Genomic DNA, 22,396 nt, shown 5'->3' on the forward strand with positions numbered 1-22,396 from the left:
TATTATTATTATTATTATTATAGCCCATTAGCACTAAATATGTTCATGACATGGCATATTTACAAGGGGATATCTGCACCAGATTGTTACTTTTAGGGATGTCCCGGTGGCCATATCCCCTTCTCCTTATTTCCAAAACGGCATTAAGCCACTTAACATGGCTTAACACCACATTGTAAATAATGCCCCTATTCATGCAGCACTTAGCATGAAAGGGGCGTGCAATAGGTGTTGCAGTGGGTGTTCCGCTGCAACATCAATTGCTTTTTGATGCTGCCCCATACTTACAAGCTATGGGGCAGTGCCAAAAATACTGCCAGGAAAAAGTTGGTCTTAAGCAGGCGAAACGAGGAGAAATATTTCCTTTCTCCTCGTATATTGCTCTTTCATGCAGCAACACATAGAAATAGCAGTTGCCTGCAAAGATTGTTTGTGTGCAGGAAGGTGTCCCTTCCTGTACATAAACAATCACCCCTGCAGTGCAGGCTCCCTTGCAACATGGACAGATATCCATAGCAGTCAGATATCTATTTAATCAAGTGAATATATGGGAAGGACAAGATTGAATATCAATACAATGGGAGATGTGGTTTTTGAGCTATCAATGCAGGATGGGCTCATTGGCTCAGTCTGATATTGTAGTTTTATTGAAGTAGTCGAAACTGGAAACTTGAGCTACAAGACCCTTCGTGGGGCAGCAAGAGAAAAGCACAGGTGAGAAGCAATGCACGAGTCACATCACATACTAGGGAGTGATTCATGTCTGGAATTGTTGCACATTCACAGATCACGATCAGATGTAGAAAGTACAAGAAAGACTTGCAGTGCTGATTGGACTCCATCTGCAGAATCTGTTTTCTGTGCCATTTGTGGCAAAAGGGCTGTTGTTTCCTAAATGAATGAAGGAAATTAGATTTATATAGCACATTTTAACCCATAGGCATCTTGATGCCATGAGATTCGGTACCAGAGATTAGGATGTGGGCTAAAAGCAAACGGGTTAAGTTCATTGAAACAGCCAAGTTGTATTGTTTTCTTAAATAACTGATGATTGATGATGTTTTTAACGTTTAAAAGAAGGCTAAGTGTAGGAGAGTAGGGTCTGCTTCCTATGGTCACCCCCACTTTTTGCAGTGATACTCTTGTTTTTCGACTTTAGTGTGGCTGTGGGCCTGCTAATCAGACCCACAGCCCAGCTGTTCTCTCTCTAAATTGATACCATGTACTTTAAGTACATACCTAATTGGGAATTGGGTCACCTTTGTGAGCCCCTGTATAGTGTACCATAGGTACCCAGGGCATAGGTGCACCCAGGGCCTACCAGGGGCTGCAGCATGTATTATGCCACCCCTGGCTGGCCATCCAAACTGACACCACAGGCTGATCACTCAGCTTGGGCAAGGTGGTGTAATCACCCCTTGCTTAGATATAGTTTACCTATATCTACCCTTATATATAGACACATATATACCTATAAGTCACTCCTATGGCAGGCCTTGACAATCCTGAAGGCAGAGTGCTTGGTTTTATGTAAGAGGGAGCCCTAGCATGAGCTGAGCCCTTCTGCAGCTTTCGGAACCATGTCCTTATAGCTGTTCTATGATATAGCCTTACCATATACTCTTAAGTGCATTATAATCCTCGCGGTCAATGCTAACTTTGGTTTGGCTTTATCAAAACATGTTGTGTAAGGTGTCAAACACTTTGGAATACTACCCCCCACCAGTTCTGGCGGCGGGGGTAGCATTCCACCCTTCTAGAGGGAGAAGACATGCAGTTACTGCTTTACCCTGTTAAAGTTAAACAGAGCCTCAGCATCACAAAATGGATGCTGCTGCCGCAGACACAAGTCTGACACCCTGCAGCTGGACAAAACTCCGGCAAGGGAGGCCTGCACAATAGGTTTCCTGTCGAGGGAGGTGCTAGCACCTCCCCAGACATCCTGTAGTGTATTGGGGCAGGGTGGGTTCAATGTAAAGATGCTTTTCCAGACACTGCCTGGGGCACACAAGGTGATTCATGCATAGCCTGGTTCAAACCAGTTGCTGGGGTACTCCAGCCCTGCTCTGGTGCGAAACTGGACAAAGGGAAAGGGGTGTAACCACCCCCTTCCCAGGGTCCACCCATAGGAGGGACCTAGCAGGTAATCCAGCCCCTTAAATCAGTATAAAGATAGGAGCTGTGTCTAGAGACATTAGATTATCCTGGACTGAAACTCTGAAACAAAACTCTTGGACCTTCAACATTCTATACCGACTACAAGACTGAAGACATCTCCCTTGTGGGCAAGGAGTGATCACTCTGTGCAAACAGGCCCCACCAGTAACTTGCCAGTTTGCTTTGTCGACGCGCCCGCCGGAACGCGAAGACTCAGCGACTCAGGAACTGGACTTCCAGTCCAGACTTCTCCGACTCCGATCCACTTCCACAGCAAAGCTGAGACCCGTGGCGGACACGAGAGACGTGGGACCGGACACCCTGGACTACCTGCTCTTTGCTAACCGTGCAGCTTCAGAGGCATCCTCGAAGTTGTGCATTGGGGTATGAGAAGCCCCAGACCCAAGCTCCATCTGCACCGAAGCTCAGCCCTCCACACTCCACGAGTGCCGCGTGGGGCCTGGTCTTGCAGTTCAGCTTGATGCGTCTTCCCAGTTGGTACGCCGTTGGCTAGTTAGCCCTCCAAAGACTTTCTTTTGAAACTACACCATTTGCCTGGTTGCTCCAGGCTTGCTCCAGCTTTCCTGCGAAGGTGAAGCTCCCCAGACCTTGCTGGTCCGAACTGAAGCCAATCTTCCCTTCCTGCATGGATTGCGTTTCCCAAGGCTTGTTGGGTCCAATCCGGATACCGACACTGCAGTAAACTAGATCCTTTGTGGGACAGCTTGAATCCAGCTCCTGGTTGTCATCAACACCTCCTGGTCCTCGTGGCTGCAGAGACAAGCTTCACCTTCTTCACCTGAAACACTCTACATCGCCTGGTTCCTTCCTGGTTCCTTCCTGGTCACTGGCTAGTGACCCAGACTCTGTCCCCTCTGCTTTCTGGTTCTTCACATCTTCGATCCACCCGGATACTTTTCTCCTGGTCGCCTGAAGCACTTCTTTGCAGCTCTTCATAGAAAACAGCAACGAAACCCGACACGAAAGAACACCTATGCACCCTGCTTCCCTGGGTGAGGTAACTAGAGTACTCCGGTGCTCCCGTGGGTGTTGACTCTCGAAGTGTCCTAGTTTAAAAGGGTTTTACCGTAGTCCATCCGGAAGTGTCCTTCATCTACTACTTTGTGACTTTTACGTTCCCATTATAACTTTATGGTAACTCACGACTGTGTTTAGACACTGCACGCGTCTCCCGTGGGCCTCCTACTTCCAATCCCTTGGTTGTCCAGTGTAGCCCCAGCAATTCTCCAAGCCCTAGGCCTATTCACTATTCCTGAAGTGGTTCTTATACCACTTACTTAGTATATGGTTCGTGATGCCCCTATGGCAGAATTGTATTTGTGCAACTTATAGTATGCTTAATGAGTAACTTGTAACGCATCTCGAACTCTGACCTCATAAAGAGTGCAGAGGGGTTGTGTTAGTAATAAATACATATATATTTGATATATACCTTATGTGGTGTCCTTTCATTTGGTATTCAAGGGATTATAATTGGTAAACAGCTTGCTTTACATGTTCTCTGAAGTTTTAGCCTAAGACTGCTGGTCCATGCTACCACTAGGATAGCTGGTCTTTAATGTTGACTTTACAACCACCATCATAAGGGTCATTTAGACTGGTGCAAGGTGACAACTAGAATAGTGGACAACATATGCCAGGCTAACTTCTCACAGTAAGCACGAGCCGGGCTACAAGAAGTGAAAAAGATCTGCCACCTTGTCTAATTTGTTGTTCCTGAGAATTGATACGTCTTGATTCATGGCGGGGGTTGAGTGTGCCTGAGGACACCGTGATAGTCTCTGTGATATAGACTGGTCCTCCGTTGGGAACTACTTAATGTAGGAAGCATATTGCTTGGAACATAGCTCTCTTACCTGTATCCCGTCAATATAATGCCTCCGGGTGGTTGGAGATGGAGCTACAGTGAAAGATGTTAATACAGAGAAGTACAGCAGAATTGTGCACCTCTGAAACACATAGAAAGGGGTAATGTGGGGCTCTTAGATACAATACGTTGCCATAGTCCAAACATGAAGATATGAAAGCCTGCACAGCAGTCTTGAGAGATGCAAGGGGATCAGAGGAAAGACTTTCCAAACCATCTGCAAGATGTGAAAGCATACAGATGCAAATAGAAGTCCCAGATTTCTGGTTAAGCTGACGCGTATGGAAAAGGGACCGAGATCTTGTGGCCATTAGGATGACGACTAGATTGTGGATCGCCTACCAAATAGCATAACCTCTGTTTATCTCCGTTGAGTTTCTAGAAATTGTAGCTGGAGCTTCCATTGGATAGCAAGGGCAGGAGTGTTGCTCTGTACACTGCGTTATCTTTACCTTTGTCCACCTCTCTGGTCCTGCATCCTCCCCATGTGCAGCCTTGTGGATGGGCTTCTACCTCACGCCTGGAAAACGTTATTGTCAAGATTCATCCTTTAGCCCCCGAATGTATCAATGTTATTATCCATGTAGGTCCGAGAAGTTCTTTGACAGTTGCAGCTGTCCGTGCCACCCAACCCATCTATGAGTTGGATGCAGTGGATCGACATTGGCGCCTGTGGTCTGTGGAGGGAGATCTGGATGTAGGTCTATGATTGGTGACAGTAGCCAGAAAACATGTGTGAGTCCCAGGAACACTCTTAATTCCCATAAAGCTTACAGGTGCCTTTGCAATTCTTACCTATGTATGTGTCATTGATGCATCATGTACCAGTGGCTTCCTCTCCCTCTTGTGCTAGACAATTCTTCTAGAATGTTACAAAATGCTGCCCGACTCCCCCATGCATATTGTGTTACAGTTGTTGCCCCAGCAGTAGTTTTCGGTTTTTTGCTGGATTGGGAGTTGTATGTTGATGGCCATTTTTTGTAACATGTAGTAGACCTCCAGCAGGTCCTAGGTCTCCAGTGAATAAACCTTAGTCCTGCATATATCCTGATGAACATACTTACATTTCCATTTGAACACACTGATAGCCCAAATGATGGTGCATCGTGCCCTACGTGTGTCCTGTTTTTCCCCTCTGTTACCTTGTTGCTGTAGGGTCATCTGCTGTGTCTTCAGGGTGCATCCGCTGATACGTGTTAGTCGAAGTGGGAGTCATGTGTGATGGGGATATTTTGGTTGCTGTGGTGTCTGTTTCTTTCCATCCTTGTACAGGCTCTACTGGCATCTACTATGGCATCCAAGAAGGCAGCATCATGCCTTAATCCCCTACAAGTGAATGTTGAGGACGGTAGAATCTGTAATGCTGAGACAGACGAATGGGGGCTTGTGGGCTTTATGTAGGCTAGTGTGTACCATTGATGGCCCCCGTCTAAATGCTTGATGGTTTCTGTGGGTTCCCGGCTGTGCTCTTCACAGTGTGGACATTAGTGGGAACCTTTTGGTACTGAGCACTCTTCTCCCTCCCTTGAAGATTCAGGCAGAGCTGATTTTTTAGGCGATGGAGGCTTTCTCACAGGTTCTCTGCATCTGCATTATCTCTGACATAATACTTTGTCTGGGCAGTGGGATTTTGGGTTTGCTGACAGGAGCTGTACTTTTGTATTCTTACAAGAGAGCGAGGTCAATAGGTGCACACCGTTCTGTGATCCATTTTGCATTGTAGGCGATGTGGCAGGTATCTCCAATTGCAGGTTCTCCTGTAAATTTTGCTCTGCCTTGTTTACTATCTCTATAGGTGCCACGTGGTAGCTTTCTATGTCAGATTTGCTTAGAATAAAGCAAAAATCTTTACAATGTTCAATTGTGTGTCGAGACAATTTTTGTGTAGTGCATTGTGGGCGGTGATGGGTTGTTATCTGACGTGTGGGGATGTAAAGTATGGTCATCACGCATTTTAGTTTGTGCAGGTGTCTTTGTATCTGTGATTATGAGATCCGCATATAAGTGCATCTTGGGTTAATGTTATGAATTCTTGATTGCAGAGTGGTTTGGCGAGGTTATGAAAATGTGGTGGTAAATGTGGAACTTTGTCTCCTATTGGTTTTGGGGAAGATGGTTTCATTGTCTAATCCTTTGCTACTTACTTGCTGCATATACATGTATGTTTGTTGAGTCTATATGTATGTGTGTTGTGTGTGCCTGTGTCTTGAATGTGTGCATCTCTACAGGGGTGTTGCCTGCATGCACACGGGTACATATGGTTGTTCCCTTTGAACATAGATGAGTTGCTCCCTTTGTACATAGATGACTATGTTTGTGTTTTCTGTCTGCATGCATGTATGCATGTGTCTGTGTAACTGTAAGTTGTGCCCCTCTGTGTTCATGCACCATGCAAATACTAGCCCAATTGGCTTTTGCAATGCGAGTTTATATTGCTACTGATGAATGCACACTTTCAATCAATTTGCATTTTTTCTCCAGTCCTCTTGCAGGGTGAACAGGAACACACTGAGTGGCTACTTCCTGGCTGGAAGGAACATGGCTTGGTGGCCTGTGAGTATCCAAGAACCCCTACTCCCTTCACTAGAATGTCTGAATACTTTTCTGTCACCTTATACCCCAGACAGTTCTGTCAGGAGGAGTTTAAAACAATAGTTCACTGGTGGGTAGAAATGATGCAATTGCTGAACTCTGGGGCACAGTGGTCATGTGGGCTTCCCAGGGCACTTTGTTATTACAAAAGGGGCATCAGATGCTTACACAACTCTGTCTGTAATACAGATCATGCCAACACACATGTAGCACCAGTGCTATTTCGAGGGGGCATTCCTGCAAGGGATGTTCCCTCAGTAGAGTGGGGGTGGCCACATACAAATTAGGAAACATTTTCCCTCTGCACCAGTGCTGTATTACAGGCTGGGAGCAGGGGAAGTTTAAATAGAATTAAAGTGGATGTGACCTAACGGCTAGAGCGGTCGACCTCGGAGCTGGGGAACCAGGTTTGAGTTTTGATAGGGATGCTCAACATCCTGTGATTCTGGGCAAATCATTTAATCTCCCCATGCCTAACAAAATAAATGTGTTGGTCTGTAACGCAACTGGTGCTCATGAAAAGCTCCAATACCTTCAGGTCGAGTTTGCGCTATATAAAACTGAAAAAAAGAAAAAATATCCAAACACTATTGAAGTCAACCCTGTAGATAAAGGGGGCAACATTGTAATCATGGATAAAGCAGACAATATTCAGGAGGCACTGTGACAACTACATGAATGCTAGGAAGTATTCGATTCCAACCATATCCTGCTTTGGTAGAATGGTATCATGAGAAACTCCGCATCTGGAAAGAATTAGATTTATTGAACAAAGAAGTGTATTATCACTCCCCCTCATTTTCAGTACTGCCAACAATATGTTCCCTTCAAAAGATTCACAAAATTATAAACAGAAATTCTGGCAGACCCATCATTTGTTATCAAATGTCCATGTAAACATTAATACTTTAGCTTTACAACTTATACCTTCAAAAAGAAGATCTTGGAACACATTCAACGCAATCAAGAATCAGAATTTCCCCTATACCATAGCCAAACACTTGCAAAATGTGTAATGATGAAGAACTGTTGAAATGCTATGCAATTGACAAAAATGCAAACGATGAGAGAGGAGGAAATCGAGTAAAACACTGAATCTTGAAAAACAGAGTATTAGAGATTCTGGTTGTAAACATTGCTTTGAAATTTATTGACCATCATTTTAATTATTTATTGTATTTCATCCAGCTCATAAAGTCTACAGATTAGAAGTGGTGTTAAACGCCTACCAAAGGGCAACAATGTAAACATAACAATCTTGGAAGGAACCTTGCTGGTTATTATGAAAGAAATTGAAAAACTAATTGAACTTTGTAATAGACATTGTAAATATCATCATTTTGCGAATGATGAGTACTGATAATCGCAATGAAATACAGTCCGTAAATGCATCACAATAGTGCCTAAGGATGGAGATGGGAGTAAGTGCTATATACAGGAGAGATAAAAAAAAAGTCTAATGTTTAGCTGAGAGAAGGACTTTGCTGGCCGAAACACATCACCTTACCTTAGTGTTCCCTGGTTTATTAATTTGAGAAATTAAAAATGCCCTCAGGTGACTGTGAGTGCCATCCTTACTTGAGGAGCACTGACATATGATAAATGGGACAGCAAGCCAGAATGGGCTACGACTGCCTTTGCCTTCTGCTGCAGGTGTTTTTTGCAAAGATATACCATTGCATCTTTACAATAAAAGTACCAAAAAATGTAACATGTATTATATATGTGTGTGTGTGCATGTATGTATGTATGTGTGTGTATATATATATATATATATACATATATATATATATATATATATATATATATATATATATATATATATACATATATACATACATACATACATATATACATATATATTTATATATAATATATATATATATATACATATCTCTTTCACATGTGTCTCGTAGACACCCTGGCCTCGTCCACAGAACGGGGCTGGTGTAGAACAGCGGGTGCAAGTCCTGTTCAATATTTTTGAAAAATCTAACCTCCCACGGTGCTGAAGCAAGAGAAGTGCACACACAACGCTTCAGATTAGATGAGATTTATTCAGCAACGCATTTCAACCTGAAAAGGTCTTCGTCACAGCCTCATTTTTCAAATGAGGCTGTGACGAAGACCTTTTCAGGTTACAATGCGTTGCCGAATAATTCTCATCTAATCTGAAGCGCTGTGTGCGGACTTTTCTTGCCTCAGCACCATGTGAGGTTAGATTTTTCAAAAATATGTATATATATATATAAGCCAGGAAGGTTTACAATAAAGGAACATCTTGCCTGAAGCCGTGGGGTCGGTCTGTCTTCTTTCGCCGCGCCGCTGGTGTGGAAGTTTGAGGATTTTCGGTCATACATATGTACACACAAACACATATATGTGCATGCACACACACATACGTATATAAATATATATATATACACATACATACATACATACATGCACACACACACATATATATAATGCACGTTACATGTTTTGGTACTTATATTGTAAAGATGCAATGGTATACAAAGCAGCAAATCCAGCATATCAAAAGGAACCTTGAAATATGGTAAGTATTTTATGTCTGCCTCTGAAATATGGATCTTAGGTGGGATTCCCCAAATCACTATAGAGAGTTGTAACAATCTCAGGGCCACCAGGATTATGCTGCATGGAGGACCAAATAAAGCAATGTGGCACTCTGATTCTCCGAGGTATCGGAACCTGCGGGATCGCCTTCGGATCAAGCCTCAATGGTGATTGCTGTGCACAACAGCCCGTGACTGCACGGGGGAAAAGGGATCACTGTATCACCGTTTTCACAAGCCCAGCTTGACTTTGTATCCGGGGGCAGAACGTTGGGGACTCAAGGGAGTTCCTAATTCAAGCTTCGGGGTTTTGGCCGCACCATTTAACTTCCCTTCTTGACTGGCAATTCAGCAGGACATTACCACAGCTCCGCTGGTCTCACAGGAAAGTTGAATTTTGGGAGCTGTAGTTCTGCTATCCAGACTGCAGCTGCGACACATTCAGAGGAGCTTGCTGACCTCACAACAATGGGAGGGGCCTGGCATTAAAAGAAGGAAGTTGGACTCACCTCGTTTTCAGCCACGGCATCTGAGAAAGGCTCACACGAGCAGAAATGCATTATGCCATACAAGCTGCTGAATAAAGAACCCCCGTCAAGCTCCCCGCTGTGTCCTCTCGCTTCTTTGTTAAAAGAGGTATTCTTTGGAAATATATATATATACACATACATACATACATACATGCACACACACACACATATATAATGCATGTTACATGTTTTGGTACTTTTATTGTAAAGATGCAATGGTATACAAAGCAGCAAATCCAGCATATCAAAGGGAACCTTGAAATATGGTAAGTATTTTATGTCTGCCTCTGAAATATGGATCTTAGGTGGGATTCCCCAAATCACTATAGAGAGTTGTAACAATCTCAGGGCCACCAGGATTATGCTGCATGGAGGACCAAATAAAGCAAGAAGGTTATTTAAATTATGCAGGAATATTGTAAATTATTTGCACATTCTATGGAAGTTTTATTTCACCTATTTGAATCAGAAACAATATTTTGGAGGAAATCAGCACATTTTACGAATACAATTGCTAATTATGTGTCAAATACAGTAAAACTACAACTTTGACGTAAATGGAATTGAAACATAATCAACTAAATAGCCCTGACCCTTACTATTGACCATTATTAGCTGTACTTAAAAGAAAATGGAAACGGCAATTTCAAGATAATGACCCTAAAATAAATATGTAATATATAAGAAATACATAACAGGTACCATGTGAAATGTTGGTCAATATTGTCACCCTGGGGTTCTGGTGACATTAACAAATCAACCTCTTGGTTTATGTTATCACCAGAATTCCTCAAAGACACTATAGGCCAAATTTACACAGTATCTATCTATCTATCTATCTATCTATCTATCTATCTATCTATCTATCTATCTATCTATCTATCTATCTATCTATCTATCTATCTATCTATCTATCTATCTATCTATCTATCTATCTATCTATCTATCTATCTATCTATCTATCTATCTATCTATCTATCTATCCATCCATCCATCCATCCATCCATCCATCCATCCATCCATCCATCCATCCATCCATCCATCCATCCATCCATCCATCCATCCATCCATCCATCCATCCATCCATCCATCCATCCATCCATCCATCCATCCATCCATCCATCTATCTATCTATCTATCTATCTATCTATCTATATATCTATATATCTATCTATCTATCTATCTATCTTGTACAGTGGCAGTTGCCACTGTGTAGTTATGGTTCAGCTGCACTTTCCATTGAAAGGCATTTTTTTTTTGCCCGTAATGTTATTCCCCCATCAATATGCACCCCGAATTTGGCACTCACATAGCGTAGTCAAATATGGTCCAGCACCCCAAATTTCATGCAGTTACGTGAGACAAAAAAGTTGAGGAGAGTAAAAACAAATGTGTTTTCCTGGTTGTGCACCATTTGATGCATCCACACAGATTTTGACAGACATTTATAAGGTTTAGCTTCCTGATAGTTCTGTCAAATTGTAAGCATATCCATCTGGGTGGAGCATAGATAAATGAGTCTATAAAAGTTTCATTCAATAATAACTTTAGGTCTGTTTAATGGCTCTGCATGAATTTGGCAGTAGCAAGTTTAGCCCAGTCGAAGGCCCGGCAGACCCTATAACCAATCTCCACTGTGCACAGTCAAAAAGCGTTGGGTGCTTCCAGTGGCATAGCTAGACCTTTTGCTGTCTGTGGCGGTCACTGCTATTGCTGCCCAGCAGCCACGGGTAAGAGCCAGAGGGGGGGTGCTGACGATTCCTGTGTTTGCTGCGATGGTTGCAGGTAGGAGGAGGGGGGGCTGCCCCTCCTAAAAACTCTTGCTGACTGGAGTGGACCCCCGTCCCGCTCCCCCTGGCGTTTACAGCGTAAAATGGGGACACAGCAGCTAAATGTGGTAAATAATATTTTTTTTAACCATAAAATTCCCTAAAATCGCAGGTAAAGGTCATTGGTAGATCAGCAAACACAAGATTGACAAAGCCATGAAACTTGCAAGTTATGATGTGCAACACACAATATACGCAAAAACAAAAGTTGATGGAGAGAATGCAGAACAATGTCATACATTCACCACAGTACAGAGATCTGGGCCTAAATCCATCGTTTTTTTGCTCACCATGCCATTCCAGTTTGAACCCAGCCATATGCAAGTCAGTCTTGACCCTGTGCCCCATGGAAACAGTCCAGCCCGAACTGCAAAGCCAGGTCCTCCCTGGACTGGAAACAAGCATCCTAGGACCGGTTTCGGGGTTTCAGCCCTCATCAGCCAGGATAGCTTGAGTCTAGTGACATGGAGAGCACAGGACTCATGTCCGAGCATACCCGTCCCACTCGGGGTGACAAATGCAAAAACAACAGTTGATGGTCAGAATGCAGAACAATGTCATACATTCACCCCAGTACAGAGAACTAGGGCTAAATCCATCGTTTTTTTGATCACCATGCCATTAAAGTTTGAACCCATCCATATGCAAATCAGTCTTGACCCTGTGCCCTATGGGAACAGAACAGCCCGAACTGCCAAGCCAGGTCCACACAATATACACCATAACTCCTGCCCCCTGCCATGTTCCATACACGACTTAGCTGATGGCATTTAAAAAGTAGACTGTTTACAAAGAGCAAAATGTTGGGGATTGACCATGAGTTATGGTGTGCCATTGTAATGAAAATACATTTGAAAATGTGGCTGAATAATACATTATTTAAAACAACTGTAGTAATTAACACACATTCACAAATTAATTACTACAGTGGTACATGCTGACATGAAAAAATTACATTTTACTGCCTCACAGATAGCATCTCACAATGACTTTACTAATGGAAACAACCCTCCTATATTTATGTGATCTTTTATATAGGAATTTGCCATGCTGCACAAATGTAACCCCTTCATCCTGGGTTTGGTTAAATATACATTGTTAAAACAGGTACACATGAAAAAGTACCATGGCATAAACCTAATAATCAGATATGCACTTTAAAATATTCTATTTCTTACCATTGTTGCGGGAAGGGACGCCATCATGACTCAACAAAGAATTCGCTTCTCATGAGTCATGGCCTCTCCCCACACTCAACATAAAATACATAAGTGGCACTATGTGTAATATGGTTCAATATTGCTACCTTGTGGTTCTCCATAAAATAATGTGATGTTGTCCTTAAGCTGATACTTAGATGGTTTCCTTTTCATACAGTCTGTCTTTCCCAGATACCAAAATCTCTTACAAATGTTGTTCATGTGTGCAGGATCTGTCACATTTCAATAGCCAGCTAGTAGCCTGACTCTATCCTTCAAGCACCCATCATGGATGGGGTGTCATTGAATCTCTATTACTGGAGACACATAACCAGGCAAGCAGTGCTTAATTTGTAAAAAAAAAAATAGTGCCAGGGCCCTCGTCAGCGGCCACCACAACTTGCACACCCATTGCCACTGCCAGATCTGCCAAAGATAGTACCTACACAACTACTAACCAGCACACAGCTTCTACAAGTGTGACATTTCAGACTGTTCGTGGCCCCCAAAGCTTGAAGAATCGTTTTGGTGGCTTATATTAGCTGCTTTTAATGTATATCTATACTAATATAATAAAGAGAGAGTCCAAACCTCTGAGGGGGGTAATCTCAGGAACCACAGCACCAATCACAACACCCAATACAGCGTTGGAAAGGGCAGTTTCAGCAGAAGGACATAGGCTATGCAGACGCCCACCATATACATTTAAAAGGTAAAAGAACCGTGCCAGCAAAGTAGTCCCTTGTGGGCGTGTCTGCATTGTGATGTGGGCGTGTGCTGGGGGCGTGTGGTACGTTTCGCCCTTCATGCCATGTCTCATATCGTGTGCTAATCCCACCCTGCTCCCTTTAAATACCCTGCACCCCATAATCATAACCCACCCTTACTCCTTAAAATACCCCAACACCCTTAAACACTAACCCATCTTAACCCTATAAATATACCCTGTACCCCAAAACCCAAACCTATCCCTAAACCCTAAAAATACCCCTGTACCCCAAAACCCAAACCTAGCCCTGAACCCTATAAATACCCCTGTACCTCAAAACCCAAACCTACCCCTGAACCCCAAAAATACCCCTGTACCCCAAAACCCAAACCTACCCCTGAACCTTAAAAATAACCCTGTACCCCAAAACCCAAACCTACCCCTGAACCCTAAAATACCCCTGTACCCCAGAACCCAAACCTAGCCCTGAACCCTAAAAATACCCCTGCACCCCAAAACCCAAACCTATCCCAGAACACTAAAAATACCCCTGTACCCCAAAACCCAAACCTAGTCCTGAACCCTTAAAATACCCCTGTACCCCAAAACACAAACCTACCCCTGAACCCCAAAAATACCCCTGTACCCCAAAACCCAAACCTATCCCTGAACCCTAAAAATAACCCTATACCCCAAAACCCAAACCTACCCCTGAACCCTAAAATACCCCTGTACCCCAAAACCCAAACCTAGCCCTGAACCCTAAAAATACCCCTGTACCCCAAAACTATATTTGAACCCTTAAAAGATCCAAACACCCCAAAACATACACCTCAGTACCCCAAAACATATAACCCTATACCCATACTTACCTTATCCAAACATTAAAAAAAACATGCTTTTACCATTCATGCATTTACAACGAATGTTTTTGTAAATGTATGCGTGGTAAAAGCATATAAAATGTAATGCCATGTGTTATAATGGCATTGCGGAGTCATGGTACGTTCGTAATGAAAGTATGCGGAGTGATAGTATGCGGAAAGAAAGTTGCGGAATAATGGGTGTTTACCCTCCCCTGGTAAGTACATTGGTGGCACGGCGGCCCACATCTCCAGCAACATACTCATATTTTTTCACCACCCATTTGAAAATTGCACAGGTCTCTCTCATTGATGGTCAACACCGACATACACTTTTAGACACACCTTCCGCCACAAGTTCTAGAATTGCGAACTTTAGAGCTGGGGAGCTACGTTTGAATCTCGGCATCAGCTCAACATCCTGTGATTCCAGGCAAATCGCTTTGTCTCCCCTTGCCTACCACAAATGAATGTGTTCTATTGTAATGTAAATTGTGCTCATGCCATGTTGTCGAGTTCGCGCTATATAATATTGCAAGGAAAAATAAAGTAGGGAAACTCGAGTTCACACACTACTGAACCACTCTTAAGTGCATCAGCAGTGCACTGCGAAATCGGAGCGTTTCACAGGCCTGTCACAGATAAGAAATGCTATTAAAACGAAACCCTTCAAAAGAATATACTACTGGCCGGCAGCAATTCATACCCGGACAACGTCGGGAAGGGCTGCTAGTTGAATTCATAAACAACTGTTGTTCTGCTTATCTTTTAATTGCACAAGCAGCGCGACCATGTGGCAGCTGTCATAAGTGCCGGTGTTCACAATTAAGTGCCGGTGCCAGCACCCCACCGGCACAAATTAAGCACTGCAGGCAAGACACCTATGCTGGAGATGTGAATTTTGCTCATCTAATGATTAACGTGAGCAGGGGGTATAAATGTACACCTGAAGACATGATCCCTGCAGTCAGAAGGATTCATTGCACCCGCTCGTGCCACCAACTTTAATTGCTGCACCATCTGCTGTTTCAGCCTTTGGGCATTGTTTCACTCATTTATCCGGATCTATGTTTGGCATTTGTTCCCATCAGGATTATTGTGTCTTCTGTGATTGCTCGGTGTAGGCATAAAAACACAGAGGGCTCTTTGGTCCCTCCAGCTTGGATGGTGATAGTCGATGGCCATAATCTTCAATTCTCCCTCTCCAATCGCCACTCCCTATCCTACACCCAGCAATTCACATTGACAGAACATCAAGACATGCAGTTCCCGGATGAAACATAAAGTGTTAGACAGGATACCTCTCAAGCATCCAGCATAGTGGAGATGCAGCATGTAGGGCCCAGTTCCAAGTCATGTGGAGTGATATCACCCTCGGAAATACTACGCACCCGATTCTCAGTTCTCCATTTGGAGATATGCACCCGGTATCTTCTCCCCTGTGTTCTCATGCACGGATTGCTCCTACTATAAGCAGGAGGAATTGTGAGTGGAAACATATCCAGAACTGTGACTAAAGAGGCAGGAAAGGCCCAGCAGTCCTACGGCCTATATGGTATTCCCCATTCTAGCTGACCAAACTCAGAAGTGCATGGGTGTGAAAACTGGCCGGAAATGGTAACCATGATTTTCCTGTGTTTCCAGGATCAGGCAAATCTGAATAAATATAATAATATACCCCTATAATATAAATACCCCTGTACCTCAAAACCCAAACCTACCCCTGAACCCTAAAAATACCCCCGTACCCCAAAACCCAAACCTAGCCCTGAACCCTAAAAATACCACTGTACCCCAAAACCCAAACCTACCCCTGAACACTAAAATACCCCTGTACCTCAAAACCCAAACCTAGCCCTGAACCCTTAAAATACCCCTGTACCCCAAAACCCAAACCTAGCCCTGAACCCTAAAATAACCCTGTACCCCAAAACTCAAACCTACCCCTGAACCCTAAAATACCCCTGTACCCCAAACCCAAACCTACCCCTGAACCCTAAAAATACCCCTGTACCCCAAAACCCAAACCTAGCCCAGAACCCTTAAAATACCCCTGTACCCCAAAACCCAATCCTACCCCTGAACCCTAAAAATACCCCTATACCCCAAAACCCAAACCTAGCCCTGAACCCTAAAAATACCCCTGTACCCCAAAACCCATACCTATCCCTAAACCCTAAAACTACTCCTGTACCCCATAACCCAGAACTATATTTGAACCCTTAAAATACCCAAACACCCCAAAACATATACCTCAGTACCCCAAAACATATACTCTATACCCATACTTACCTTATTCAAACATTAAAAAACATGCTTTTACCATTCATGCATTTACAACGAATATTGTTGTAAATGTATGCGTGGTAAAAGCATATAAAATGTAATGCCACACACGCACACGCACACACGTGCACACACGCACGCACGCATGCACGCACGCGCACACACACACACACACAACACTATAATACGCCTGATTGTGCTCAAATAGGACAGTGCACTTTTGCTGTAGAATTAAGGCAACTCTGCATCGGAAGCACTGCTTTATCTTAGTGGAGGTCATGAGATAAGCAGAATTTGTTACTATGATACTTACTGGAGTAGTGTGTGTTCCATTACAGTGGCTGAATATATCTAGGATCTTCCCTTTATGTAAATAAAATGTTATTTTTCCAAACCTAAGAAGGCTGATTTGACCCTGTAGTAACACTGGTTGATAGACGTGTCAGCTGAAATAGGCCTTCTGCCCTACACCGCACTCCAAGAGTAAACCTTGACTGTTGAACCTGCTATCCCAAGAAAGTCAAAGCCTTAAAAGGGACTACCTGGAAATTCGAAGAGCTCGCAAAAGTTCCTGGCGACTGTTGTTACCAGGACAACAGAAAAGCTTGCTAGGTGGATTACCTAAGTGTCCTTGCGTTTCAAATGCCCTATAAAATGGCCTGACAGTAACATTCTAGTAAATATGCGTACAATTATACCTGCAAATAAACCATATTGTCTGACAAACTGTAACATTCAGTCCCTCAGAAAGTAGTTAATCTTTGTTGTAATTAGCACCTAATTGCATTTACATTCGTAATGTGCGTGGTACTATTTTCAAATCCAATGCATATATATATTTCAAAGGCTAACTCGTGCACACTATATATGATATATAGATTATATTGGACTCTAAAATCATTGAAACTTGCAGTTAAAAATTAAAAAAGGAACACTTACATTTCCTTAGTGATGTACAGTCATAGCGGACTGAATTTTGTAGTCTATTTTATTTATCAATATAGCATCAGAAATATATATACCAGTTTATTCCAATTACTTCATTGGAATGTGGTATTCTTTTGCAGAAGCCCAATAGTTAGGGTCAACATTTTGCTATCATTATTTTCTTCCTGGTGTAGGGTGGTCACCTGCTAAGGATGTTTGTTTCAAATTGCTTAAGTGTCTTCCACGATGTTACTTTTTTATGTATACTCTCTGCTGCCAAACAAAATACATTTATAAGGCTACCTTAGCTAACCAATTGCCTATCTAGCTGCAGGGTTGACTAAGGCTCAGACACTGAAAAACACTCTTCATTTACAGCTACAGGAATAACATGATGTTAAGACACTATGGAAGACAGAACAAGTGTCAACATGTGTGAAAGGCCCCTGCTTTAGAAAAAACAAATGTGCTGTCATATGGCTGTTTAACAATTAATTTTAATGTCTGGAGCACTTCAATTGGTAATATATGGACAATGTCCTTGTTAGCATGTCTGGGAACTATCAATTTAAAAAATAACTTTCGAAATGTGAAGGATATATCCTGTATTGGAAACAAAACCAATTCTCGCTGTTTCTAAGAAGCATTTATGAATCTCGTTTCCTTAGAGGATGAATTCTTGATGTTAGTCAGATTCAAAGGACTTATATTAAGTATTCACAGGGGGTGGAAGTGAAAGAGTCAATAGTTCATAATTCTTTTATTTATTCAGGGAGTATGACAGACAGTATTTGATGTGTGTTATGATCACACAGAAAATCAATAAATGTACACAAATCAAGTGCAATGTATGGAAAAGGCAATAGTGAAAGCCTGTTGGGGAAATATAGGACTAGCCAATGAGGGAGGGTTCTACCGTCCCTAGGTAACTGGACAGGGGTTGCATTGTTCTGTCAGCTGACGCCGTGGCAACCAGAATTCTTTACTTGGGATGAGAGATGCTGAGCTGTGAAGCCTCCAGGTGCTGCTGAAGTCGGATGGGTTTGGGAGGAGTTGGCTTCAGTAAAGGAGACTGTGGCTTTGTGCAGCAGATGGAGTCACAGAGCCCTTCGGTGGCTTGAGATTTATCCTCTTCACTTCTAGGCGGCCTAGTGCCCTCCCTTGACCTCCGACTTAGAGAATGTATGGATCTTTCAGAGCTGAGGCTGGGAAAGAGGCAGCACTAAGAGGTTTAGAGACCTCACACACAGCCCGGCCTCCATCCTCAAGGCCTCATCCCACAGGACCAGTTATTGTGACCATATCAAAGGAGCCGTGAGTAAACCGTCCTTGAACTGATAGATCGATTGTTAGATAGATGGATGGATGGATGGATGGATGGATGGAGACATTATTATGTCCACCTTTACGTCAAACTCGGCGCCTTCAAGGTATAAGGACAGTCCATGCTTCTCTAGGACATTGAATCAACTAGTACAAACATAACAGCTCAATATAACCTGAGTGCACGAGTAGGAATGGGCTATGCAATGGAGCATAGAGAGATAAGGGGAGTACATAAAATAATCATATTGTAAAGTGCTCTGATATCCTTCGGGATCAAGTTCGCGCTATATAAAACTTTATAAATAGATAGATAGATAGATAGATAGATAGATAGATAGATAGATAGATGAACAGATAGATGGATGGATGGATTGAATGGATGGATGGTTTAGTGGATATTTAGATACACCTAGTGCTGTGCATCAATGATTACTTGTGCTAGGCTCTTTACAACTTCTAAGGATCTAGGGCAGTTTTTAGATTCTTCAACTCTATAACAGATGCCGGGCTCCATCAGTACCTGCGCCTCATCTGAGCTGATGCCAGTGTGGTGCAGGACCTAGTAATGTAAATAGGATATATCGTTTATGCACAATAGTTTAAGATCATATACAGGTGTATCCCATTGATAGGCAGTGAAGAGTATATTGTGACAATTTCTCTTGTGTGTACTGCTTCTGATAATCATCTTAATGTATTAAATGCCATTTATGGGAGTTCATTGTTTTGCTACCTTCTACGTCCCAAACAGGAGTAAATGCTGGGGTCTTTCCTTGTGTGCTGTGTTAACAACAAGGACCCCCTGATACGGATCAATATCCTGGGACAGGGTAAACAATATATGCAAAGTATCACTCCCAGGCATATACTACAACAAATGCACAATAGATTAAACAAACAAACTAGTCCGGTTTAGAAAATATACATTTTTAATTTGATTAAAAAAGGAATAATAAAAAAAGTCAGTGCAATGATCAAGTTTGATAAAATAACAATATAATGATACATATGTATTCACAAAATTTCTTTTAAAAAGAGGTTAGATGGCATCCGGTCGACGCGTTTCGACATAAAGAATATGCCTTCATCAGGACATTAACCATCAAATTTCTAAAATTGTACTCCTGTACAGAGATAATACTATTCACATGTTATTTAGTTCCAAAGGGATGACATTTCCCCCTAAGCAATTAAAATAAGTTCATCATCTGGGGTCTTTTTATCGGTGTGGCACCACGAGTATACACTGATATGTAGGGAAGAGTCCTAGAAATCGTAGAACGTTGTTTTTTAGTGGTGCCAGTCCTTCCTTATTGCTGGGTTTAAAATATCCTCGGCGTCGGCGTAGTAATTCCTATTATATTCGACTGCCGTTCGCAGGTTAATCTCTTTGAAACTGGACCCGCCGGCAGTGTATCCGTAATCATCTTTACCCTCGTGAATGCCTTCCGGAGTAACGTGCGCATGGCGATAAAAAAGAATATATATCACGAAGCCACCGCCTTATACTCAAATACCTGGCCACGAGGGGGGAAACGGCATTGCCAGAAAATAGTGTTCTCCTACATTTAGGAGCAGTGTGCGAACGGCAGTAGAATATAATAGGAATTACTACGCCGACGCCGAGCATATTTTAAACCCAGCAATAAGGAAGGACTGGCACCACTAAAAAACAACGTTCTACGATTTCTAGGACTCTTCCCTACATATCAGTGTATACTCGTGGTGCCACACCGATAAAAAGACCCCAGATGATGAACTTATTTTAATTGCTTAGGGGGAAATGTCATCCCTTTGGAACTAAATAACATGTGAATAGTATTATCTCTGTACAGGAGTACAATTTTAGAAATTTGATGGTTAATGTCCTGATGAAGGCATATTCTTTATGTCGAAACGCGTCGACCGGATGCCATCTAACCTCTTTTTAAAAGAAATTTTGTGAATACATATGTATCATTATATTGTTATTTTATCAAACTTGATCATTGCACTGACTTTTTTATTATTCCTTTTTAATCAAATTAAAAATGTATATTTTCTAAACCGGACTAGTTTGTTTGTTTAATCTATTGTGCATTTGTTGTAGTATATGCCTGGGAGTGATACTTTGCATATATAGTCTTTCCTTGTGTGTCCACGTTATCTGATTGGTGCTGAATTGTGGCTTGCATTCTACTGCCTCCCATTGGTGGATCCACTCATATATGAAAAGGAAATAAGCATCGATAATTGATATCATCTATCAATGGAAATATTGAAGACTTTGATTCAGCAATGAAGAAAGCCTGTTTGGAACTTCTTGATCATTGATTTGCAATTATTGGCAGAAATTGTTGCTTTATGTTTATGTGTATATGTGATCCTCCTTGGGTAATACTTTTATATGAAATCTGAACAGAAAGCTTTGCATTTTGATGTTTCTGTCTGGGGTTTGCGAAAGTGGAAGGTAGGGGGTGGTGTATGGGATTAAAAGGATTACAGACTCTGACAAGGGGTCAAGTCATCGGTTTGTTCCTGGAGCAGGATTATGTCCATGGACGCCAACCCACCGAAGCGCCAGTGGTAGTAGCAGGGACATCAGGCGCGGTTAGACTCCTAATGACACCCCAGGCGGGACTGCTTGATCAACCCCCTCAATAGGTGTTTATATGCTGTTGAAACAACAGAGAGTAATCTGCCTCATATACATAATTCATTTATATCCATTCCTTCAAGACCTCTAAAATCAGGGGTAACTAAGGTAATGTCGGGGAGAACAAAGGGCTAACCAGGGTTAGTGTGTCCATGGTTAAGTCTTCTGGCATTCGGGAATGAGGTTTGATTGCACTGGTGGTGCATACTACTCACTCTAGGATTCGCTTTAATTAATGTAAAATGGGGTAAGTTATTTGTGATGGAGTTTATTTTCTCTGGAAAGTCGTTTCATTAGTGTAGTATGGAGTTACTTTTTTTGGGAGGGGGGTTTGGTGTAATTAATGTAGTAGCACTTTGGGGTGGGGTTTAAGCACCCGCAACCGGTGTTTCGGTTTAATTATTCTTGGACGTTGGTTAATTACTTGAGATGGAGTTTAAGAGTTCTGAGATTTGATTTATTTAGTGTAGGTTGAGTTAGGCACTTTGGTTGGCATTTAAGTCCTCAGGCATGCTGTTGTAGTGCTCTAACATGGGAAATGATTGCTCAGGAACAGTGTTTGTGCACTTTGCGAATAAAGTACTCCAGGGCGGAGTTGAAGTACTCTGAGTGGCCGGAAAGTATTTTGGAATAGGCTTGAAATTTATCCTGAAATGTGTGTGTTATATTTCCTGACCGTACAGTTTCTAACTGAACTTCCTGGCTGTTGTCTTCCCAGATCGGAGCTTCCTTGTTTGCCAGCAGTGAAGGGTCGGGGCTCTTCATTGGCCTGGCTGGGACCGGAGCCGCTGGAGGGATCGCTGTGGCCGGCTTCGAGTGGAATGTAAGAGTCAATGGGTTAGTGAAAGAGCAGTGGGTGATTCAATGGTTGGACACACA

The 22,396-nt window shown here is 42.5% G+C and overlaps 1 protein-coding gene across 1 annotated transcript in view; it reads left to right on the top strand.

Moving 5' to 3' along the window:
* SLC5A10 (solute carrier family 5 member 10) overlaps positions 1-22,396 on the top strand; it is a 611,774-nt gene that overhangs the window by 72,384 nt on the left and 516,994 nt on the right. The window contains exons 2-3 of the mRNA XM_086940716.1: positions 6,527-6,598; positions 22,236-22,340. Of these exons, the coding sequence (XP_086796842.1) occupies positions 6,527-6,598; positions 22,236-22,340 (177 nt within the window). The remainder of the gene's footprint in view (positions 1-6,526; positions 6,599-22,235; positions 22,341-22,396) is intronic.

The sequence above is a fragment of the Lissotriton vulgaris genome, chromosome 10, assembly GCF_964263255.1.
Source record: "Lissotriton vulgaris chromosome 10, aLisVul1.2, whole genome shotgun sequence".
NCBI lineage: Eukaryota > Metazoa > Chordata > Amphibia > Caudata > Salamandridae > Lissotriton > Lissotriton vulgaris.